The 26,028-nt window shown below is 40.9% G+C and overlaps 1 protein-coding gene across 2 annotated transcripts in view; it reads left to right on the forward strand.

Moving 5' to 3' along the window:
* The first annotated feature begins 4,269 nt into the window (after positions 1–4,269).
* mxi1 (max interactor 1, dimerization protein) overlaps positions 4,270–26,028 on the forward strand; it is a 28,385-nt gene continuing 6,626 nt past the window's right edge. Inside the window, exons 1-4 of one of the 2 annotated variants that reach the window (XM_089006619.1) lie at positions 4,270–4,607; positions 6,564–6,666; positions 12,666–12,695; positions 25,505–25,619. In XM_089006619.1, the coding sequence (XP_088862745.1) occupies positions 4,379–4,607; positions 6,564–6,666; positions 12,666–12,695; positions 25,505–25,619 (477 nt within the window). In that variant the 5' untranslated portion in view covers positions 4,270–4,378. Of the gene's footprint in view, positions 4,608–5,922; positions 6,399–6,563; positions 6,667–12,665; positions 12,696–25,504; positions 25,620–26,028 lie in introns of those variants that run through there. The other variant, XM_089006620.1, reaches the window with a different exon arrangement.

Consider the following 26,028-nt stretch of genomic DNA (forward strand, 5'->3'; position numbering starts at 1 on the left):
CACTGCGAGACTAATAAAGGCAAATCCAAATCCATACAAGCAGAGCCTTCTTGACAGGATTATATATCTGCTCTGCTCTGTGGGAGCAACGGTGGTTTCCCTGCCTCTACTTCTGGCTTTTCATTAGGTTTCATCTACATCCAGTAGGGCTCAGAGCTTCCCAGCATGTTACAAGTTTGCAACCATTGTGGTAACTTACAATAAAAAAATGCACAACTCAAACTCTTTCCTGAATACTACAATACACCGTAATGTTCTTGTCACCAAGCTACTCCAATCCAATGGTTTACATGTGTGCATGCCTTCCAAGGATTGTTTGTGCAATCATTGGTGGTGTCTGCCACCTTTTCCTTTGTCCATTTGAGCACATTTCTGCATGTGTGCGGTTGCAGCCTCTTTTTCCTCTTTCCCGCTGTGTCCATTGTCACCAGATGTCACTGCCTGGGAACAGATGAAAACAATAGTCACACAGTGCCAAAGGGCAATTGCTTGGGGGGGAGATGACAATAGTCTGCCATCTCCCAGGTTCATACTTGACCAGTTTGGCAGGTACAACGGTGTTTGTGAGTAAGTTGGTACTGTTTCAACGGTCTGCGATTACATTTAAACTGAACTCTATCAAAATGGAGCATTTATGAATTGGTAATGTGCAAAACTGGTGTGACATCAGCAGCATTTGGTTGAGGATTAGGGCGGAGTTCAGCTGTCTAATGTGTTGTTTTGATACAGTATCTCAAGGAAGGGCTGAGAATATCCTGAAATGAAGATAATACCCAGGAAGTCTTTCCTCAGCGGCCACTTGGTTTGAAGCAAACAAAAGCAAAACCTGCCTGGGATCTTGATGGAAGACAGATAAGTATCTTCATTAGAAAACCCTGACAAAGCAGAGACCCATACAGATTACGGCTCCTGGGAAAAAGAAACGGGACGGAGTGTCAGTAGTGGTGTCAGTGTGAGGTCAGTTAAAGAGGCTGACACTTTTTTTTTTTGTCACCCTCACCTTGTCATTTTCCTTGAATAAGCCTCCACTCAGCCGATCCACTGCGTTTGGAGCGCAACACACTAGCACCTGTGCTTGCTCACAGTCTGTTTGCACAACGTCAATATAATGTAAGTAAAAGACAGCAGCATCTATTGTGCTGCAGCTGGGGGCAATTTCGCCTCCGGATCTGCGAGTGTAAACTGCAGAGCGCCACCCTGACTAGGTTGGTGATGAGCCAAAGAATTACATAATTGCCCTGTAGAGGGAACAACAGCAGGACTGACATGTATTCAATGTTTGTGTGTTTAGGCTTGACCCCCCACCAGGAATCAGCACGGCATGAGAAAGATGAGGACAGGAGCAAGAGGTTAAGGATGAGACTTGCTTGTTAGCCACACCGCGCAGTCGCATAGGAGAGAGGTCAAAAACAAAGAGGGTGATTTAGAGCTTTCAGGCGCCACCTATACCCTTTGGGAAATACGATGAAGAAAATCACATTTACATCAGTATAGTATTTGGGGGGCCTGTTTTATTGACGACGCACTTCACACTGCTGATTGGAATAAAATGAGAAAATAATTTCATTGTTGATTCCACAAAATCCCTGGATCCACTCTGGAGGTGGGGGAGGAGATTTATAAGAGAATGCTAAAAACAAAGGGTGCTTATTTTAGTTTGAATAGCACAGCGCACTGCAAAACATAGCTGTCAAAAGTTTTATGACTGACCACTTTAGAAATCCCGAATAGGACAAGTGTGTCGCTTTGGAGTGCTGTATTGTGAAGGACTCTTTGCTAACATATTGCTGTCAATGTTTTTTCTATTTTGCATTGCCTCTCATTCTAGTTCAATGATGGTGGAGGAGCCATGATGAATGTTGACTAATAACCCAGAAAACCACTGGCTTAAATGCTCTTGGAGAATGATGTAAGTCATTGACATTTATAAAAACGTGCCAATTCACAGAGAGCAATAAAAGGCTAGGAGGGAGAAAAGATCCTTTGTAGTGCATCGTTTTATGAAGTCAATTTGTCTTCCATTCTGATGATGCACAATAGCTGAGGGTCTCATTTAGTAGGAGCACTCGATCTTGAATCTGTAGAGATTGCATGGATGACGCAAATTGGCTGGAGCAAAACATCAGTTTTTTTTTTTTCAAAACCTCCAAAAGGTTTAAAAAAAGATACACAATTACCTCACACTACCCGCGTGTTTGTTTTGTAAAACATTTCAAAATTAGCATCACAAGTAGACAGTTGTGTTTAACAGAAAAAATGGATGTTGAAGCATGCGATAGTAACTTCAGGAATACTATGTTATAAAAAAGTGGGATTGTTAACATTTCCTTTTTATGTTTTTTTTTTGTTTTTCATTCCTCATTGTAAGGCATTAAACCTTTTCTTTCCATGAATGTCCTGATGTCTGAGCTCTTTGTGTCTGCAAAATTATTAACACCTGGTTAACATGGCTTTATGCAGGTTTACACTACACGTGACACCAGACTTGCAGTGGTCACGGAAATAGAGTGCTAGAGTTTGGCAAACCTTCTTTTAGGAATGCTCTGTTGATCAGTATAGTTCTACCAGTTGAAGGTTTTACTTTTCTGTAGATGGGTTACTGAACATAGAGTATACAATTCAAATGTGCTGCTATGCTGTGATTCGGGTTAGGAAAAGCTTTTACATGCTTGACTGTCAAATGTGATGCTTTTCAATATTGACATTAGAAATGTGTCATTTACAAATCTGTGAGACCTCTTTGGTCTCACAGAAAAAAAATATCTTGCTCGCCAAGAGGATCAATGCTCAAAATTTCCACCTTGACAAAAGGTGGAGTAAGGACCTTCAAAGATGCCCCTGAGTGTTGCACTTAAACATTTCTGTCTGTGTGAACTTTACATCAAACGAACACGGGCTGCTACCGGCACTTTGAAGTAGCAAAGGTGGGGATGGGGGTGGTAATAGACCTGCCTTGACATGCTTATGGTTAAAAATGGACTCAGCCGGATCATAAAAATGACTTGGTTAAAGGTCTTGTGACAGTGGTTCAAGATCAAGGCGCAGAACATAACTGTGCTTATCATGTCTGTCACATACAGCTTGACAAGTGGTGTATTTACACAATGAACCAGTGACTTTCTCTCCCCAGGCTGTAAATCCTCCCAAAAATATGTATGAAATAATAGTTGTTTGCAATAAGAAATGGTTTTTAAAAGGAGGTGCAATTTAAGAAACTGGCACAAACTTGTACGGGGGAGATATTTATTTGCCAATGTCTTGCACGGACCCCATCGAGTGTACTTCTGTTTCCGTAATGTGAAGCATGGAGGACTTAGACGGAGTGTGTTTAAACTGCCCTGGTTCTGATGCAAATAAGGGATGAAGCTAGGATGAGTCTGGAATCATTAATTTCTATTACACAACACCACAAACACTTGGGGTATGCTCAATTCTACCTATTTAAAGTTTAGTTAAAAAAAGAGAGAGAAAAAACGGCATCATTCCTCAGACTTAGACTGTGAAGAATGGTGGTTGCGCAGTGTTCATACCCATGTTCCTATGCGTGGCGTGTTTTTTTCCCTGGCACTCAGGTTAATTTTATGTATTCAGTTATTTTTTGAATTGTTTTAATACATTTACATGACATACAGACATAGTCAAATGTGTAAATTGGAGGCTAAGTTATTGTCAATATATAGTTACAGCAAAATATTTCACATGGGTAGGCAACGTATGTTGACGTTTTCTGGGAGGGACACTACCTTAACATACGATTTCAGCTTAGTGCGAAAAACTGGCATTAGACTTACTGTACTCAATTTGGCCTGATAAATGTTACTATCACTGGTCATGATTGTGTACAGGTGACTCAGCCTATCGCATGAGTCAGTCTTTTTTGCCATCCCTTAGGAAGAAGAAAGCTCTCTGTCACAACTGTTTAAATTGTATAAATATAAATTGTTTTAAGTACACTTCTACGGGGTTGGTAATGATCCTTGTGCACTCTGACAACGAGAGCACCACTTCCAAACACTGTAGTATATGTCTTTATTATATTAAGAAAAAAATCCTGGAGGTCGCTCACACACCTGTTTGAGGACTGGCCAAACACAATAACGACCGTACTTTAATTACAACAATCAAAATAAATGCAAAAATTAGACGCGCACATAGACCCTGAAGACTCGACATAGACCAATAAGCTCGACTGGAGGGGGCGGGTTTAAATTTTCTTACTGACCAGCATCCACTGACATTGGCTGCTGCTCCACATTAAACAGCCCACATTCATTAAAAAAAGGAAAAAAAGATCGGCATCTGTCTGCCACGAACAGCTTCCCCAGTCACAAGTTTCAACAGTTTCTCCTAAGAAGCCACGCAAGCCCATTGGGGGAAAATGGCCAAAAGTGAGAGTCAACGAAGAAGTTTGATGAGCGAGGAATTCCTTTTTGATTCCGACGCGTCTGTCTTGGATCAGCAAGACTTGGAGATGCCCGATTGTCCTTTCAATGACGCATATAACCCCAAAGACTCCCACATGGACCAGATCAACACTTTTCTGAAAAATGTGCAAGTGTTGCTGGAGGCTGCTCGCTTTCTCGAGAGCTCCGAGAGGAAAGACGGAAGTGAGTTGACGTTTGCTGTGCGATGTCGATCTGTATTTGGCTAACACATTTCTGCGCGCAGACAACAAAGAACTGGGTTAATTCAACTCAGTACATTGTTGACTACGAGCACTGTTCACGCCTGGTCTCCACCACCTTCACAAGATTAATTTTCCTTGCAAAAATGTTACGCCGTCGTTATAACATGGTTCGTATGTACATTACATGCACGCGATCCACACTGGTACGTGCACGTATTCACGCAGTACAGGATCTATCACTTATCTACGTACAGTTGAAAATAGCAAACTGCAACATTGATTGTTTGAGTGGGTGTGCTTGCTCGCTCCGACTCCGATGCAATATATCTGACCACATTGCAGCGTGTTGCAAGTCATTTCTTGGATGATGTCATCGTGGCCCCGCAGAATGTCATAAAAAGCCTCTAACTCCCACGAGCAGACGTGTACTATAATGTGTGATTCTTAAAAAGGTGTAATTAGAAAAATAGCTTTTTGCAAAAGTAGCACGTACTATATTTGTTGTTCTGCTGAATGTGTTTTACATCTGATTTATTACGCACTACTATTTCTCTATAACGAAACAAAGATGCAGCCCTTTAAATTACACTGTTTAGGGTAAATGACTGGAAGATTTTCTCATACAGTTGCAGCATAACCACTCGATTGTTTGCTTCCTGCTATTTGTGGGCGTGTGGTGCTGGGTTGCACATGGCGCAAAGTTGTTCTATCATTGGATGTAGGCGAGCTCAACCCTCGACGTCTGTCAAACATATGTGCCAATCAAAGGCCTCTATAGCAGCTATGTCACGTGTTGCTGGGCCTGGCTTTGAGTGTTAACCACTCCCTTTGCTTGTGGTGTCTCGTGGGACTTGTATGCCATATTGTGGAGGATGTCAGCAGCAGTTTGCCAGTAAGGAATACTGTAACTGTACATGTACTATATTGCTCAGACTCGCTCTCTCTCTCTCTCTCTCATTCTTTCTCTCTGTGGCTCAGAATACTTCACAATCAACTCATATTCGTTCTATATAAGAGCTAAGCCAGTTCCCCAGAGGGTTTCTTCATGACCAAACTTGCTTCACAAGTTCTTACTAAAATAGCAGTAGCATGGACTGTACTGCCAAAAGCTGCTCTTAAGCATTGCATGTTTTCTTTGTGTCACCTCGTCATTTGAAGCACTGTGTTGACAGTAGGATGCGATATACAAGAAGAAAATACACAGTTTCCCAGAATGCCCCTCGTTGATTGAGTATCCTCCCCCTTCATGTCCCCGCCTTCGAGCTGTACTGTTATGGAAAGCAAACAGGAGAGAGGAAGCGATCAGCGACAGGCACTTGCTGGCTTGTGTTACCTTCTGGGAATTTTTAATTCGTTTTCTGTTTGATTTTGTAGCAAATTAACTGCGTGTTTATTTGAACGTTTTAATATTTTAATTTGCTGATTTTGCCATTTTCTATAAACGTGGCAAACAATTTGCAGTAGCCTGCTAGCTTGTCAACACTGGAAACACGATTCTCCTCTCAAAATATCCCAAATAACATTGCGAAACGAAGTTTTTAAAAAAATATATATATTTATTGAATTTGTTTCATTGATAACACAGGCACTGTCGTTCGTGTACACGTGTATGTTTTATCGTTGTATTACTTCTGTCAATGTTAAACGCTATAAGATATAGCTCGCCATTAGGTGAATAATAGGGAGGCTCAGAAAAGAATGACGGCTATTCAGCTAATGAATATCCAGCGACTATTGGAAGCGGCGGAATATCTCGAAAGAAGAGAAAGAGGTAATTGCATCATGTGATAGTGTCAACAGGAACCTATTGAAATGTAGCAAGGGAAGTTCCTAGCGCAGAGGAGTATTTACCTGCAGCGTGTTTACATCATGTTAATGTTTATATCTTGAAATAGTCATGGCTAAATGCTAATCAAATATTTTCTTCTTACAACAGAGTGTGAACACGGATATGCTTCGACGTTTCCTTCAAATCAAGACACAAGTTACCAGAGGCAAAGGAAATTCCGAAATAAGAAATTCAGCAGTAACCACAACAGGTAAGAGAACTCCTGTTCTCGTAACGGGCCCGCACTGTTACTGGACAGTGACAGTGGGAGGTCACTTGTTTTGTGCTTAATTAGAATGAATCGAGTGGTCGATGGAAACGAACTTAATGTCCACCCGTATAACTGCCCGTTTTGAGGCCGTAGGGTTCTGTGGTGGCTTTTCACCAGCTGATTGTCGAAGAGACATAAGTGCCTCAGGCTAGAAACCGTGTTAAAAGTGAAGACTTTAAAAACAAAAACGTCCTTACTGTTTTTTAAACATGAGTCACCTGGAATTGTTTTGATCGTTAACATGGTGGCTTTGGCCTGAAGCACGACATGCAATTGGTGGTGGTGGTAGTGGTGGAGAATCATTACCTCAGGCTGAAACTATACAACGCCACGAGTGTTTGTATTTACCCAACCATAAATATCTCAAAACCTTCTAAGAGCTACGTAACCACAACATTTGTTAGTTACACCTGCCAGAACTAATTAACCCACATACAAGACATTCACTCAACAACTATTATTTTGGCCAATGACGATGACAATAATAAATTATGAGTCAACAACAAGTAGCGCAGTGAACACGTAATTAGCATGGCTGCTTGACATGTTCAAATCTGAGGTTTGGTCTTCCTGGAGTTTGCACGTTCTCTCGATGCTTGCAATTTTTTTTTACCTGCATGCTCAGGCTTCCTCCCACATTGAATCAACATGTGAAGTCGAGCGAATTGAAAATTCTAAATTGCCCATCGGTATTCATGTGAATGGCTGTTTTTCAATAGATGCCCTGAGATCATTGACTCCTCCACTTAGGTGCTCCATAGCTCTTCCTCAACTCAGCTGGTATAGGCTCCAGCTCACCTACGACCCCAATAAGGCCAATAAGGTCAAGCTGTATTAAATATTGATTGCATGAACAACTATCCAACAATACGTTGCACTGTGTTTTCTGAGTGGCGTCTCTTTGTAATTCCCCCCTCTTGTGTTACTAAATTCGGTCATCAAGATGGTCGTATTGCATCTCATTAGTTTGTGGAACTGTTCCTAATGAAGTTTCTGGTGCATGCATACATTCAGGGGGAAAACGTGCAGAAAGGATACATCCGCTCACCTAAATTTTTGTGTCTTCCTTCATGCCATAGATGCATTGACGGGATGGTGACATTATGTTTATCTAGGATTGATTTTCATGCATGACTTTTATGCCAGAGAATTATCTTTTGATTAATGCAACTTGAAATTTGGAGGTGAAGGAAATCTCCTAAAATGAAGACCCATTGTCATTGTGCTCTCTTTGGTGCAGGGCTGCTTACGTAAATCGTCTGATCGGCGTATATCAAACGAAAGCCCCACTCTCTTGCTAAGAACGCTTTAATATTAATGTGAGAGAGAGCAGCAAACAGGAACTGCGCTTTACTCATCATCAGCACAGAACGCTGCCTACTGCATAGCAACAGTCAGGATCATAATTAATTTGAGGTTCTTACTCATAACGATTTCCGTGAGGTGGAAATTTGCTTTTGACTGCTAATTATGTGAATACATACGAAAATTAAAAATGCCTTTTTCGTTACTTTTAAGTTAGCTTGTATTTGTCACCATAGTTCCCGTCAAGGGAAAGTTGTCAATCAATAGTTTGGTCTCAGTTTCGCTTAGCCCAAACTTATTCTCAACTAGGTCAATAAAGTAATACAATTTTCAACTAATTAATTTCTGCAGTATGCAAAACAGATATACATACATAGAGGGCTCTCACAGTTACATATTGACAAGTCTAACAATTAATCAAATATGGTAATTGGCTAACCTATTATTCACAAAAGATAACAAGTGCGTTCAGAAAGGCCTACAGAAATTGCCTTGTTAGACTGAAAATGGGATTCGGATAATTATAAATTAACAATGGCACTAATAGATTACTCGGTGATTAAAATTGGTGTTGATTAATTTGATAACAGATACATGGACACTTGCATACATGCACATTTAAACCACTCTAGTATCGATCCTTTTGATAAATTGTGATGTCACAATGTCAATGTAGTCAAATTATAACTGCTGCTACCACATTGAGAATATGATGCGGCTGCGTGTCATCTACTGTTTGTAAATGAATAAAATGATAATGTTGAGGTAATACAAGCCCATTTATGGAAAGTGAGAATTTTCATCATAATTTGGAAATGAATTAATCGAAGCAGCACCTTTTTGGTCCTGACTTAGTGCCTTCTCTGTAAAATGTCAAGGCTTAAAGTGATGGGTTTATCTGACTGTCCTCACTTGCCTACCATTTATAGCAGGGGGTGCTTTATCTCTTTGACCCACTCTGTGTCTGTGGTTGCATGCACATGATCGTATACACACACACACGCACACACACACTTATGTGCATGCACAAATAATGTCTTCCCCTTTAGTGAAGTAAACATATTTCAGTTGTGTATGGCCCGGAGCCAGTTCATTATCTCGTTTGCAGGATTGTCAAGCTGCAGACATGTCACTATGTGATTCAGGAGTCTTTGTGATGATAAAGTGCGATAGGACAGCAAGCTGACTTAGATTGATCTCTGTGAATATGTGGCTATATCAAGGATATAGAGTGCCAGCCTCATGGCTCCGCTGTGTCACAGCAATGGACACTGGAAGTGACATCAATGTTGCCCCATTTATTTTTTTCCCACTTGTCGTTTGGATTTCACACTTGGTGATTTGTACTAATCCCAAATTGGACCTTCCCTCTTTTGCTTCGTTTTGTTGAAGGCTGAACAAAATGGACTTTTACTGCACACAGCATTATAAGATGAAAACAATGCTGTTCAAAGCAACCCTGACACATGATGAGCCCAATTGCAGGTGGCTGTGAATCTTGCAGCTGCATCGATTGAACTGGTGCCATTTGGAAGGAACACCATCATGCTTAATTTTGTTTCAACTCAACCCAAATTAGGAATTATTTTTAATCCCTCCTTTGTGTTCGAACATGGAAAAAAAACGTAACTGTATTGTCCCAACCATAAAATGCATATAAAAGTATTTATTTCCAAAATGGAGTGGGCGCTTAATAATGCTGGTCGCCTTGTGTATACAGCAACTTCCAAATTTGTGAATGCTGTCGCGTAAATTTGTAAACAGGCCTGGTCCACTTGACGTTGTGTCGACACATTGCTTATATGAAAGAAAATCGAATGCAACCATGGACAGCATGAGAATGTTTGAAATGAGATGGGTGAGTGTGAAAGAGGATACTGAACCCCTCCATTACATGCCGGGTTGTGCATTGTGCAAAACAACATCTTGAAAACAACAATCCATGCCACCCACACACTTCACAGAAGCATACTTAGAAGTGCACAGCTTTACCATCACTGCAATATATTTAATCAAATGTGTTAATTTGGCTTGATGGCAGGCAAGTCTAGTCCCCTTTCAAACCAGGAAATCTATATTTAGCGTGGGTGGACGAGGTCATTACTCTGGTGCGCGTGAACTGCTGCATTTCGGTGAGCCATGGAGAAGCACCAAATCCTGAGTCCCTGCACATTCACAAGTCAAAAAGAATTTGGAAACCGAAACATGGTATTGTTTTGATTTTAATTTTGCTTAGCATTATCGACCCCAATTAGGATACTCAAAGAAAAGTCTTCAGTAGCCATTCTTAGCACGGGTGCACTCCCACAATGCCAACATCCACATAACATGAACTACACCAAACATGAATTGTTACAGCTTTGCTCAAAAATGGCATATACAGTAAAGTCTCGTTATATCGATATTCAAGGGAGTCCGAAAAAATATCGATATAACCGGGACTATCGATATATCCGACCCTGTTTGCATGTAATTTTCTCCATGCGTGCATAGTAATAGTATCGATATAACCGGGACTATCGATATATCCGATATCGAAATAACGAGACTTTACTGTATGTTCAATGATAAATAAAAAAGTTTACAGAATTTTGATTTGTCAGTATCTCACATACAAACCAATCCCACCTACCTCCATTAATCTGGGGAACACTGAAATTCAGAACTCACCGGTTGTTAATAGTTTACCGTATAGTCCCGAAAAGGTGGATTTTGTTCAAAATGCTTAGCTGAGTTAGATCAAATACGCTAGTGTGTGACATCCACTGGGCTGCTGATTGCATCGCCTCCTCTATGGGCCAGACCTCATGTTTTAGCAGCCAGTTTGTCATTGGTAGACTTGTCTTCAAGAATCAGACAGACGGTGTTTAAATTTGTCAACTATTTATCTGAGAAAGATGATTTCTTCCAGGGCAATCTCACTCAAGAATTGCACTTTCCCCTTTCTCAATGCATGTCACAAAGATAATGAGGGTTGTGTATCGACAAAATACTGCAACCTGTGTATATGCCTGAGGGGCAAATTATAGATGTCACCCTTCCTCAAAATTAACACTTTGAGCTGAGATGGAGTGCAGTTTGATTGAACAGAAACCTAGCCGTTTAGGCATGTGGAGGGTGTTTTGTCTCCTCTCAGAATGTTGCCCCACAAAGGCAGTGTTAGGGTCCATCTCATTCACATTACATTACTAACGATGCATTGAACACTGGTTGTTTCTTGCGCAGGGCAGGCACATGTTCCTCACACTCTCCCCAGCAGTACATGCATGCATACACATCCCCAAAACACACTCATGTGGAGTGTCAATTTAAGTGAATGCCGAGTAGTGTTGTGTATTATTGAGGAGGAGATGATAGTGCTCTCCTGCCTGTCACATTGATGTTTGATGATGCAAAGGATTCAGAGAGCTCTGCTTGACCTTTGTTGGAGAGTTTCTCCTTAATGATGACTATCTTTTCCAGCAATTGCTCTACATACTCTCTTGCTATTATAGTTTACAGCCTGATGGGCCATTCAAGACATCATGCAGAGATTACTTTTCACAAGTACTATCAAACCTACAAGACAATTCAGCGCTCCTTTTAACCTGACTTATTATTGTAGACAGTTTGAGGGGACCGCATAAACAGAATATACTTGAATGTTCTACGATGACAGTGGAGTCTGTGAAAACAGTCAATCAAGTTGGTTATGTTGACCACAAAAATTTGCAAAAGTGTATGGGCAAAAGTTATTACATACATCATCAGGTTCATTCAAATGACTAATTTGATACCAATTATTATATTTATTTTCATTCAGGTTCTTTTCTAACTTACCTAGAGCAATGGTTCGGTCTAAGCACGGTTCGAAATCATTAAAATGTATCTGATCTAAGCAGTCGGTGTAACCGTGTGCTATATGAATTATATACAGGTTATGTATGTTTGTATTGTATATGCTTCGCACAGACTTCTATTTGTTTCAAATACAGTTCTTGCTTCTTACATGTAGCAAAATAAGGATTACAATGTATCTCCATCATTTTCAAATTTTAAGGATTCTCCGAGAAACAGTGTGATATCACCAGTTCAGAATCAGAATCATCTTTATTGCCATGTATGTAGAACACACAAGGAATTTGTGTCGGGTGGAACATGCTGCACTAGTATCATCTTTAAAAAATTGCAAAGGGGCTATATACAGTTATATTTGGTTTACTATTTATAGCATTAATGGCTTGGGGGAAGAAGCTGTTTAAATGAAGCCCACCTGATTCTTGATTCTCTATTCCCTACCTTAGATAACATTGAGGCTAAGGAACAACTATATACTATGTCAAGACATATGTTGTCATTGTAATTTAAAAATAACTCTATCTTGGTATAAAATTGTCCATATCGCATGAGCACGAGTGCAGAGCATAATCACCATCAACCAACATGATTAATGATTCAGTTAATCACGTGTCTTTTTTAGGTCACACCGCCTTGGCTTTTTTTAATACAGTATAGGAAACATTCGTCCTGCTGAAACAAAGGACTTTGAAAATCCTCACTTAATTTGCAAAATATACTGTCTAAGTGTACGACGTGTATTGCTTTCCTTCTGAATAATGTGTCTGAAGATCAATTTGTGTTTTGTATATTTGCAGGTCCACACACAACGAGTTGGAGAAGAATAGGTGAGTGAACCCTCTTCTCCCATCATTTCACAGCACCCCTATCACTTGTCAAAATACTTTCTTTTTTCCTTTTGTTAACTGCCTTTACTCCTTCACTATCCCCATAATCAAAATGAACGCAGGGTTCCTTATTTATACTCAAGCATATTTGCAATGCACAACATTTTTAACCAAGTTGTTTCAACACGTGTGAAACCTTGAAATTGGGTACATACGATGTGCACAGATTTCACAGTTGAATGATTGAATATTTTTTTTCTGTTGGGACATGACAGTGTCAGTCCATATACAAATCATACAAGTGTCATTTACAAGCCTGAGGATGCCTTCATGCGTCCTGTGACACGTTCTCATGTAAGATGGTTGACAATGTGGAAAATGTGGTGGTTTCATGTGAACATCTGATTTCAGTTCACCAACCACTCAGGGCTGCTCACTGGTGTTTACCATATGATCGCAGACTGCAAGAGTCAATCTCAAAAGAGCTTTTTGTGACACAGCGGCTAGGTCTTGCACGATTTATGGTATATGGGAGAGAATAGCGTGTCTTTCATTTAATTATTTCTGTAGGTACATTGAAAGGATGCGGGAGGTTTGTATCCATTCACTGAAATCACATATCAGCCTGGTCTGTTGTTCTCACCATCTTCCCTGGCAGACTTCACTCAAACGTTGGGAACATTAGATTCAGTTTGTTAAATATAGACGGATGGATGTGTCACCGTGGTTCTCTCATGTGATGCAGCACATGGCAAGGCAGTTGGTTGGCTAGTTGCTCTGGCAGACTGTAGCTCCCATACCGGTTTTATTTTTTTTCCCCTCCTATTTCAACCTCAAAGCGTGTTTCATTGTTCACACAACACAGGATGAGTCTATCCACATTTTTGCTTTTGTTCCTTGAAGTCTTTTCCTTCACCTGCTCCCTGTCCTGCTTGTCCTTTGCTGATCCAGGCAGTCCTGTAACCAACCACACTGAAATTGATCATGAATCTTTAATGTATCCTTACATTTTTCCTTCTTCTTAGAGTAATAAAAATATTTCTGTTACCAAAGAAAGTGAGTAGGATTGATGTCATAATCCCTCTTTTGAAAGCGCACTTGTCAGAATAATTTATAATCCCTCATTTTTGCCAGCAGTTAATCCAATTCCCTTTCGGGACATGCCCCACTGTAAACTATATGTATCTGCCAAAGTTGTTCACCCGAGTGTATCGGTCTTAAACCATGATTCTGCAAAGGCAGACAAGTTGTGGAAAAAGTTCCAGTCAAGCTGAACCAAGATGAAACTCAAATTTATTTTACTCTAATGAGTCTGGATTTCTTCGGGTTTGTTCTTTCATGCTTGGGTGCCGATAAAGCGCTGGTCATGGCCTCTGGCAATGTTTTTTCTTTTCCCCAAGGGGGTAGTATTTCTATTTTGTCCATGTTAGCACTTTGTTCCAGCTTCGGCTGTTGTTAAAGCGCTATATAAATCAATATGTATGTATTGTATTGTATTGTATTGTATTTTCGACAGCCACACTCAGATACTTCCTGTCCCATATAATTTAGCAATTAACTCTTTATTTCTGATGAAAGAAGAGAGTCGAAGGTTTCTAACGCTGTATTCAATATTTATGTAGTCCTATAACTCAATGTTCTGTAGGTCGTGGAATTCAAGTGAATAATGCCAAAAACTCTGGCAATGGAGTGGACACATTTTGGCAAATGTCTGGCAGTGAATGAGTTAAATTTGTCAAAGAGTGACACACAGAGACAACAGAGAAATTCAAAACACTTTTAAACACTGGCAAGTGCTGAGGAAAATGCAACGTTTTGCTAAACATCTTTCCATCATGTTATTCCGGTTTTTGACGCTTACCATGTGATATGGTCATGAACAGGTTTCGGGGTTGCTGTTTAATGGTTATGGCTAATGTGTAATTTTCTGTTGCAGTTCTTGAACATATCATTTTGCCCGCGAGTATGGAAACGAGTGAAAATGTAAGAGCTAACTATAAAAAGCAGCGTGTATGCTGCTTGTGAACTACTTGTTTCGGCGTCAGCCATGGCGGAAGAATACCTCTGTGTTTTGTTGTCAATAAACTTTGGTTTACTGACTAAAGTCACCTGTGATCTTTGGAAAACGTTTGAATATATTGTTTACAAAATATCATCCGGTATAGCCAGGCAACTTCCTATATTGCAAGCTTCGAAAGTAGATACTAGTTAACCCATGCTGCCTTAGTAAACTCCAAATATTGAGAAGCACTGCATTACGTTAGTTTACAAACTTGACAGGTGATTAGAACATTTTAACAGGGTTGCACATGTTGCAGTTTAACATGAAGTGGCTTGCATCTCAATCCACCCCACAACCGAGGCCACCCCACAACCAGTTTCTGACATTCTAATTTTCTCTGTCACCAAAGTGTCTGCCTTCACAGACAACGTTAATAGGTCTGTCATTGAATCTCTTTTGAAAACTCTGTGTCAAACCAGGTGGCTCATTTGTGACTCAACTCAATACAATAAAAAAGTATGACTCAACACTTCAGTAGAAGTAATGATTTCTTGTACATACCTTGCTCAAGCTTTTGTAAGAGTGGGAACTGAACTGAGCTTTGTTGTGAGAGGCCTCGGGGTTGGATGAGCCGTTAAGCATGAAAAAGCCCAGGCGAGATTTTCTGTGGCTGTTTTAAAGCTTGATGTTTTCTGCGCAGTGAGTGCAGCCTATTCTCGGGCCTTGCTGCGAGCCCTGGAACTGGGACCGTTTGTCCCGACCAACGTGACGACTTGTAAGCTTTTCTTGGCTCCGAAAAGCTGCTTAAGCGGCTTGATCTTTGGTCTGGTGAGCCCAGCTAGAGCATGTACACGTGTTGGAGCATGTTCATTACCCCCCCAGCCCCCATCCCCAATCCCGAACCCTGAACAAATGCACGCACACACACATAGAGGCCATCCGTTGCTATTCTTTAATAGTCCCACTTGATGCTGGATTACGAAACGATGTCAGAGGACAAGGAACTAACTGACAAGCTGATGGGATGAGCAGAGAAAGAGTCAAACACACCTGACAACAGAATGATGGAGGACTAACCTCTGCTCCCTTGTGTGCTAGTGTGTGCACAGTGAACATTTACACCGCGTAATTAACGCAAAGAAATAGGAGCCAGTATTAGGTTTGAAGATATGGCTTTGACATGAGCCTTGATGAAATAACACTTGAGGGGTGGTGAAATTGTTGATGATTTGTGTTTAATTTCATCTTGCACTTCTTTTAAGTAAGGGGAAACTTCCAGGAAATCCATTAAATGTGGTTGTTTTCAAAGATTTGACGTGTTGGACCAGTAGATTATCGGAAAAACTTTGTCGAAACAAGGTGTTTGTTGATTGGCTATCAGTTGGCCACTCAATAAACAAAATTTCTTGCCTTTTCATTGCAGGTGTCAATCACATCAATAGGATAGAAAAGGCACAGAGTAAGAAGTCTGTCAAGTCTGTTAATATACTAACCTACCTGAATGTCTTATAATAAAAATAAATTGGTTCACACGGTAATGCATCAATGTAAACAAACCCTTTTAATAAAGTGGCTAATAAATCTGAACATCATTCGACATTCTCTTTTGTGAAACAAAAAAAAAAGCAGGTACTCATATAATTTCAGATTAAATGAACCAGCTGCTGTATTTAGCAGAAAACAATTTTGCCAAAGGATTACATATTTTCAAAAATATCAACTCATCAATATGGTTTGAAATAAGTTCTCTCTGCATGCTCTCAATGAACCTTGTTTTCTCATGGTGCTTGAGCACCAATCTGAAATTGCTCATATGAGTGAAAAATGAATAACAGTTTATTATAATAACATTCGGATTTTAATAAAAAAGAAAAGTGTATTGGGAATTTTTAGTGTAAAATAATTGTGTTAATTATATTGATTATACAGTGATGACCAATAAAAAAGGTGTTTTCAATGTCAAGTAGCCCAGTTATGATCAAGGGAGCTGCATTGTATAGCAGTCCCTTTGATACATCGAAAAAAATATTTGTGACGCTCCGCACAGTTATTTAATGGCCAGTTTTACTGCAATATAAATTTTCTTGTCTGTCAAATTGTAGGTTGTGCACCATAAACCATGAAAACCATTTCGTCTGGGTGACTGATAATGAACAAAGTTGCTGTTACATCCTGGGGTGTACAAATGTTTTTCAATCCCCCTTCCTTGTCACGGTTTCTGCCGAGCTAACTAAACCTTGTTGGGCAGTTCGGGGGACAGAAAAATAAACAAAGGCAAGGAAGGAAAATAGGATGCTTGCCGAAGAAACAAGATTCACAGTAAGACTAAATCTGATTCTAGCTTCTATTTTTAGCGCTACAGCTGAGGCAGCAGGGAGAAAACACCACTGCTTTCTGACCAATCACATGGGTTAGCTGTGCACCAATGAGAGCCTTGCGGTGAAAAAGGCTGTCACTCCTTATTCCTATGAAACTACTTCCACGTGCTCCCATAGATAATTGCTGCAATATTGGAAAAATGGTTTCATACCAATAAAGTGACATATGTTTACAGTTAAAGCAGGCAGTCTCCTCATAGTCTGAATAGGTAAACTAGGATAACTGAAACAGTGTACCTTTATGGAAGATGGGCTTCTCTCCGGAAGCGAAGGGTGGCGTGACCATGTACAATAAAGGAAATTCATAAATGTGCTGACAAATGAGATATTCTGAAGTAACTGTGTGGACAGGTGATCTGATGACACTAAAGACAATTTGAAGTTTAGGGAAGGAATTGTCCTGCGATGAGGAACATATCTTTTAATGTTTCAATCCCAAATATCATATGGCATAGTTTATAGAATGGATCAAAATACACTTCCACATGACTTGGTGCGACCGTTCCAGAAAAATGGGGCAGTGGAAAAAAAATAAAACTGCCCAAATAAACGTTTGTATTTGCACTTTAGTGCTTACGTTTGGATTACAAACATTCCTTGCGACCACCGTTGAACATGATAAAATACATCCACGTGTATTACGCTACCATCCCCCACAGCCAACATCTGGCCAAATCTCCCATTTTTTTCCCCTCTCCATCAGACTCATTTTAGAAGCCCATCCATATTAGTGCTCTAATCCAAAGCTCCTGCCCTTTTCTCCTCAGGTCAGGTCACAGTGGGCTGGAGAGGAAAGTTTGTGTTCATCTCTGGTATTGGGAGGCTTGAATTAAATCATAGTGGAAGACCAAAGGACATGCTATATTTAATATATTGCTTATTCAAGTCAAATGTTGCACATTCAAGCACAGAGATACAAGGATTAGGGGTGAGTGCATTTCAAATCACAAGATCTGTATGTGTGATGATGAAAGGAGATTTGGGTGCTCTACGGAATTATTTTCACAACACGCTTGTTTGTTGTAGTTTATAAGATTAAAAATATGTGTCTGGCTTTTCTTAGTTATTTCCCTCCTTCGTTTGTTTCTCATTGGAGCAAATGAAAAGGCAATGCGCACGTGTGAACTAATCCATGAGTTAGTGATGGGTTTCAGCCCCAGCGAGCACATTCCCCTGCGTGCGTGTGTTTAAGCTCATGTTTTGCCTGTAAGCGATGGTTGAGGAAGGTCAATTGCTGCTCTGTTGTTTTATTCTGACATTACTTTTTTTCCTCCCATACATCTGCCCATTAATCCTTTATCACTGTTGTGCACTGCTGCTATGCGTCATGTTGCATACTCTTTGTGGCTCGTGGTGAGTGTGAGTGTGACAACAGAATTCATCTGCTCAGTGATGAACCGAGGTCTCACTGTATTTACGACCAGTGGTCATTGCAGGGCGGGAAGTTGAACATTTTATACATCCCAATTTGTAGTGTTGTGCTGAGTACAAGTGTATGCATTTTGCTAAGGTTTTTCACGCTCGCTCAAACTGTTGGTCCACGCAATAAATCTCCATTCAGGGATTGAGGTCACAGCTGCGTGCTCACAGCTATCCATGTTGTATTCCCACTCACACACACAAATGCAACATAAATGTAACTCCTCTACATTTCCTTCATGTTTGCTGTCATGTAAGCATCAGAGGTGAGCGCTTCAGTAAATTTCACTGGTCCACATCGTTCGTCTTTGACCAACAGCCACTGATTTACCGACTGTCACTGACAGTCCATTGTGATTTTAACCCGGCCCAGTCCACCAGTCCTTCCGTCATCAGCCCCTCACTCAATCATCTTAATTTTAACTGTGCTTCTGTCATTGTTTAATTACTTTATGTCACAATTTAGTTTTACTTCTTTGCTCATTTTGACGTGGTAGGATGTAAGTGAACTTTTGGCATTGGTGCGGCGGTGAGATCTAATCAGCTTTAAGAACATACTATGTCACATGCAGCCAAACAGACGAAATCATGAATTCACGGCATGGCAAGTGTTGAAATAAAACGTCATTGAGGTATGTGGGAGCGAAATGTACAAAATATAAAACTCAGCCAGCTTCTTTGACCAACTGAGACAACCTAAAAACAGGGCACGCATAGGGAATGTGAACTGAGATTTGGCAGCCGACATAAGGTCAGGTGACCGGATTGAACAGCAATGTTCAAATTATTATTTGTTAGTTTTACTTCTGATCTGCTCTCAGCTACCCAGGTGCAGTGATTCCCGTGAACAAATACAAGCGAGATGTGATGTATGTTGTCTGCAAAGGACTGATAGACCTTCCGTCAGTACTGACGCACTGCCCACTACCGGGGTGAGTGACAGTTCGGGTGATGGCTGAAAAAAGCAGTTCCGTCGGCACCACGTGCATCAATGTTTCAAAGTTTTTGTCAGTTCGCCAGCCAAGCAGGAGTTAAAATTCTTCTTTATACATTTAAAGCTATCCATAACCTTGCCCCTCATATGTATCTGACCTTCTTCAAATTTCTATTCCCTCTCGTTCCCTAAGATCCTCTTCCTCCCTCCGCCTCCGTGTGCCCCCCCCCCCCCCCCTGGCTGCCTCAGCACGATGGGTGACAGAGCTTTCAGCCCCAAACTTTGGAACTCACTTCCTCCCAACATTCGTAAAATCGATTCTCTTCACACCTTCAAGTCCCATCTCAAAACCCACCTATTCAAAATTGCATTTTCTGTGTAGTTCTCTTTCGTTTCTATTCCTAATTTTATTTTATTTATTGCATTCTATTTGTGATTGTATTTTATTTATTATAGTACCGATGCTTGTCTGTGACTGTAAAGCGTCCTTGAGAGCTTTGAAAGGCGCTTAAAATGTTATTGTTATTATTATTATTATTGTTGTTGTTTTTTATCAGTGACAGACAATCACTGGTAAGCACATAATATACATGAAACTGGTAAACATCACATTTCTCATGATATCCCTTCACTTATCAAAATTATTTTCCTCCAGTGATTTTTAGCCTTGCTGTGTGTGAGAGAGAGGAACAAGAACAGACACCTTTTCATACTGAATGATACTCGGTTTGCCCCTTCAGTTCGGACATCAACTTCCAGTTATTGTAGTTTTCCCATTTCAAACTAAAAATATGAATTTATCATCACAGATACACAGTAATGATGGGACTATTTTAAAATGTTCATCTTAGAAACTTACGATCCTTACAAGTATAACTATGCTAATGGCTGACTATGGCAAACTCCAAATCTTTCCCACCCCCTTTTTTATGGCACCCAGCCTTACTAAACCAAAATTTACCGGTAGTTCTGACTGGTTACAGTTTGGTGCCCACGGCCAGTTTCTGGGCAGATTACACACACACACACACACACACACACACACACACGTACACGCCTACACACGCACTCGCACAAACAGCACAGCACCCCTCTCCTCCCCCACCCTCTACATCTCTCACCCGCTCTTTCTCGCTCCAACTCTTGTTGTAACTCGCCAATCTGTCCCTATTTTATAAAAGAGAACAAGACCGTTTCAGTCAGACCAACGAGAAGAGTCTGCGATTGCTGTAGGAAATAATGCATTCATCACGGAGACGTAATGGACTGACTTTTGTTAACAGATAACAAAAGAGAACTGAATGCAATATTGAACAAAAACATTGTCCAAAACGGTACACCTCACACACGCATAAACACGCAGTCACATATACTGTACACACACACACACACACACACACACACACACACACACACACACACACACACACACACACACACACAGTTTTTTCCATATAGTTTAGTCACCCCTCTATGAGAGCCATTTAGTGACCTTTAAATGTATGATTCACATAATAATGCTGTGGGTTGAACCATTTATGGTGGCTCCAAATTTAGCGGCCAGGCTCGTCCCGTTCTCATGGCTTTTCCAGTAGTAGTGAGTGGTAGATTAACATGAACAGCGTACTCAGTCAGGTGGTATGGGTTGTATAGGAGAACATGTGACGATGTGCGCTCATGTGAGTTAGAAAGGGAGAGAAGGATGCCTTACTCCATGAAACACAGGCATAGAAAGAGGATTTTTTTCCCCATTTATGAATTCCATTTCCAAACCAAGACCATCACTTCACGTCATCCTTGAATTGCAGAGGTCCAGGAGGTGCTGCAAGACATGTTGAGGAACCGTATGAAATTAACTTGGTAAAGCACCGATGAAGTGCTATTTTGATTATTCAGTGCATACAGTGATGTGCCCTCGGTGGAGTGTGGAAGCTCTCAGGGACCAGCATCAGTCAGTCAGAAAGACTGCAAAGGATGATGGGGGATGGACATACAGTATGAATTGCCACGTGAGCCAAGCCCTTCTCCTCACTGTGTATATTGCATGTTACCATCTGCACGTTGGCATCATGTGTCACACATTTACATATATTTTCTTTGTGTGTTATTGTTGGAAGAAATGGTCTGACATGAGGTTGGCATTTCATGGCCACACCAAAGTAAACAAATACAGAATGTGCATACTTCGACTGCGTTTCATTTAATTGCAATTTGCCTTTGTAATGTGAGATAATTTGACATTTACCCACAGGACAATGGTTGGATTGGTTTTAATGAGGCTTTGGATGACACGTGTTCCTCTAAGCTTTGTCATCGCCTTCCATTAGATTTTTGGGCTGCTTCAAACGTTCCTTGACCATAAATAAGTTGCAACGAGGGAAAGTTGAACTCCCGTGCATTGTTGTTTCTTTTCTTTTCCAGGAGCATCACCCTTTGTCATGATTAGGATTCCCTATTTAAATCAAATTGGGAGATTTACCTTTGAGAGGGATGGCGGTCTGTGATGTGCAATAGGTGTAATAACTGGGTGAAGGGTCCATTTTTCACTCCTCGAGATGAAATCGAATTGGGTCAAAGTGTGTGTTGGGATTTTGCCATGGAGAATATGTGTATTGACTGTTATCTGGGCTGGAAATGTGACCCTGCCTTTCAGAACACGGCCAGTAATCATGTCAGACATCATGGACTTGAGAAGTTATCTATTATTTATGTATTCACAAGTTTGGAATCTAGGCCAGTCTTTTCCCCCTCTGTCACCAGTGCTTTTGCTTGAAGTATTGCGTTAAGACTGCTTTGAAAGAAAGCAGAAACATGGTTTGGTTTATCTGTGCAGTTTTTCAAAAAAGAGAATTATATTTTTCTTCATGTGCTCTCCTTAGGCTTATTTTTATTGTAACTAATTTATTCAAAGCATGTAAATATTTGCAGAAATAGACCCGCATGTATTATTGTCAAATTTGCTTTCACATTCCCTTTAATCTATCAAAACTAGAACATCTGAGTGATATTAGGCCTAACATTTTGGAAAAGAAAGGAGCACCAATATTTTGGTTTGGAAACGAAATCAGTGGAGGTTTTGTTGTTTTATTAAGGCAGAATAAGCAGCTCATACTTCCTTTATCTTAAAGTTGAAGGTTTGATTATCTTTGTGCAACCAGAGTGAACCGCGCATCTTTTAACGTGCTGGTCAGTTGCTCGTCATATGTATGTATGTTCAGGGATGATGGCAGATTATGGGAGTCGGAGTCATGAAACACACTCTTTCGAGCTGACTAAAGGGGAAAAAGAGAGTGCATGTGCGTTGTTCAGTAAGAGGTGGGCAGCTTTCATATACCAGATGGGCAGAGAATCAAAGCGCTCTGTAAAAATAAAACCCATACCAGAGTCTGTTTTCTCACATTTCAAAGTGAAGCTGCTACCACGCACATTAGTGCTGAATTAATCAGGAAAAAAAAGATTCAATTCACACAGTGCTGCAAATGGAAATGCATTAAAGTTGTCCAATACCAAAGACACTGTGCTCATGTGATCGGCGAGGAGGGGATATGAGGCAGGAGAGGTGCAAGGATGCAGTGACCAATGGTCGGCTACCTCCTCGCTCGCATGTTCAAGCCAAAAAGGCAGAGCTGCCCTCCTGCGTACCGTACCATCTGGAGACCATCAGGAACACGCTCACAAACACAAACATTGAAGACACTGGTGTAAACACGCACACTCAGAGTAGAAGTGCCATATTGCGTAGAAATACATTTTAGGTACACCTGCACGTGATGATGCATTACAAGAATTGCATTCAAAAGATTAAAGAACAGTTCTAAATTGTTCTCTATACTATTGTAGTTTGCAGATGTGGGTACATTTCGGTGACCTATTTTAGCACATGACATAGGTGAACTATCAATATGAAAATAAACATATGGTGGAATCAATACCTTTTCTGATAGTCAATGCACACATTGTTACATAAGTACAGAATCCAAGGCCAGCTATTCACTTATTTCCTATAAATAACTTGTATCGATCCACATGCACAATCCGCATTTCAGTCAGAGAGTATCAGAAATCAAAATAAATCAAATACATGCTTGCCAGGAACAGTCGGTATTGCAATAACCTTCTTCCTGCTCATATATGACCAGCTGAGGGCTTCTTCAATTATCAGTGTTCCTAACAAGAGGCTGGCGTGTGTCCAGACATCAGGACAAAAGTCATGTAGACGATCTGCAATCTTGCCTATCGCCAAGAGACACATTGAGGGTGTTTGACGGCAATGTGCTGCCAATGAGCCACTTGTGTTTCTAAAACAGGAGATCACATGGTACACAAGATAGTGCCAAAGAGAACAGAACCAGAACTCCATGTACTTTGACACTGCACACTGTATCAACAATTGGACATGATGTGCAGGTCTACAAAATAAAGACAACGCAGAGGAAATAGATAGCTCCTTGGGACCAGCATTTGAATCTTTTTAATTATGGTGGAGCCAGCTTTCTCAGAAAGAGATATGAACTGTCAGCTGATAAAGTGATGGTTGGAAGACTGCGGGTGTCCGTGTGAGGCACACAGTCTTTGCGAGGCCCCATCGGTAGAAGATAAGGTGTTGACAAAAGGCCCGAGCCAGACTGATAGATATCACACGAACAGCCAGACGAGAAACATACTTTGCCTGCGTGCGTGCGTGTCTTGTGACCTCCACACTTTGAGCACCACAGATTGCATCATGGTTCCTCCTCTTTCATTCAAAGAGCACTCTGCTTGCTTGGGTGGTGTTTAATCGCACCCACATCCATACTTGCGCTGCTCTAATGGTTTGCACTCTTGTTCTTATCGGCGGCGTCCATGTATACCATACCCCCCCCCCCCATTCACGCACACTGACAGATGGGTATTCTGGTCTATGGTTGTCTCCGCCAGTCTTAGAGCAACAGAAAGTAGTGGCCGTTTTGAACCCTATTTGTTTTCATCTCCTGATTGTGGGTCACAACACTGAGCTCCCCAGACTCCAAATAGCCCTCCACCCAGCCCTTAAGGCTATCTGAAAGGGCGGCTTCTGTTAATGGAGCACTGACTGGGTTATAGGCATAATTATCTCTCTTTATCTCTCAACTCCGGGCCATTAACAGAATGTATGTCACCTCAGGCCATCTCCGAGTCATCCAATAAGGTGCTGTCGAGATGATGGAACGTATGGTCTAAGAGAGACCCAGGAAATGCTATTAGACCTTTTCTCCCTTCGCGGAATCATCCAAAACATATTTGTAATGGAGATGAGTGGGGTAACTGAACCTGGCTAAGAGAAATACCCACAGAGGATCATGTGTTGCCCGAACCTTAAACAAAAAAAGTAACCCACTCAGGCACGATAATTTTGTGCTTATTGGCAATACAGGAAACTGTTCAGGAGCTTTTGCTTTCAAAAAGTATGTCGGAGCGAATTCCATACAATATGTGCTGAGATTACAGAAGACATTTTGCATTAGGGTGCTGGTGTGCAATTGTTTCCCGTATCCTCACTAGCACATGATTGCGAATGGGTTGCTGCCGCAGTGAAATCGGTAACGGTTGACATCTGTGTTTAGCCGTTTGAAAAGATCACTGATTAGCACTGACACAAGACGGGGGCGCAGGATTGCTGTAGAGTGTAGACAGTGGACAATCGAATTTTTGGATTGAATGGACGCAAGGGTGGTAGGTTATAGCTGGAGCTCCATTCAATTGAAGTACTTTTTCATGGTGTAAAAAAAAATGCCCAGTAGATTACAAAATGATGCTAAATATACATAATAAAGATTCACACTGTTATAGAATTTCTAAAGCTTATCCAAACCTAAGCTTATCTGGTGGGAAAGGTTGAAATGAGATCTAGTGAGATACCCTAAATACTCCTGCCTTGCTGCACTGCCCTGGTCGGCTGGTATATTTTTCTCTGATAATTCTACAAGGTTTCGTGTATACGGCTGGCAGATAGTCACCGTAGCCTGGGCCACATTGCGTACAACAGCATGCATTGTATTTCACACTTTCTTCCCAATTGTTCCAAATTTCAATTTCCTCGCCCACATTTTGTCTGCAGACGAGCTCATCTGCGGCTGTGTCTGGAGCGCTTGAAGGCCCTCATTCCACTGGGACCGGACTGTAGCCGACATACCACATTGGGCCTGCTCAACAAAGCCAAAGCACATATAAAGGTGAGCCAGCTATGTTTGGAAAAAAAAAGTCAGATGATCACTTTCCTCATATCCCTCTAAAGAAAAATCACAAAAAATGACCGCTAAAGTAGATGCCGTTCGCTGCTATGCTACTCCCCACACTGCTCTATTCCCCGATATGTTTTTTCTTTGCACTAGTCAAGTATCGGAATTTAAAATGGTTCAGAAATACTTCTTGGAATCTTGGAATACAAAGAAAGACATCTTGGAATTTTGGCCTGCCCAAGGATTTGGATCATGGTTTTAACTGTCAGCCACTGAGCATAAGAGATTTCCCGAATAGGAAAACTTTGAAAAATAATGACGTTTTTCTCTAATTTGAAGTTCATTTATGACCATATTTTCTCAAAGCGACGTCACACAATAACATTCCTCCATTCCCACCCCG

This window comes from Hippocampus bargibanti, linkage group LG10, assembly GCF_051943395.1.
Source record: "Hippocampus bargibanti isolate YZ-2025 linkage group LG10, ASM5194339v1, whole genome shotgun sequence".
Taxonomy (NCBI): domain Eukaryota; kingdom Metazoa; phylum Chordata; class Actinopteri; order Syngnathiformes; family Syngnathidae; genus Hippocampus; species Hippocampus bargibanti.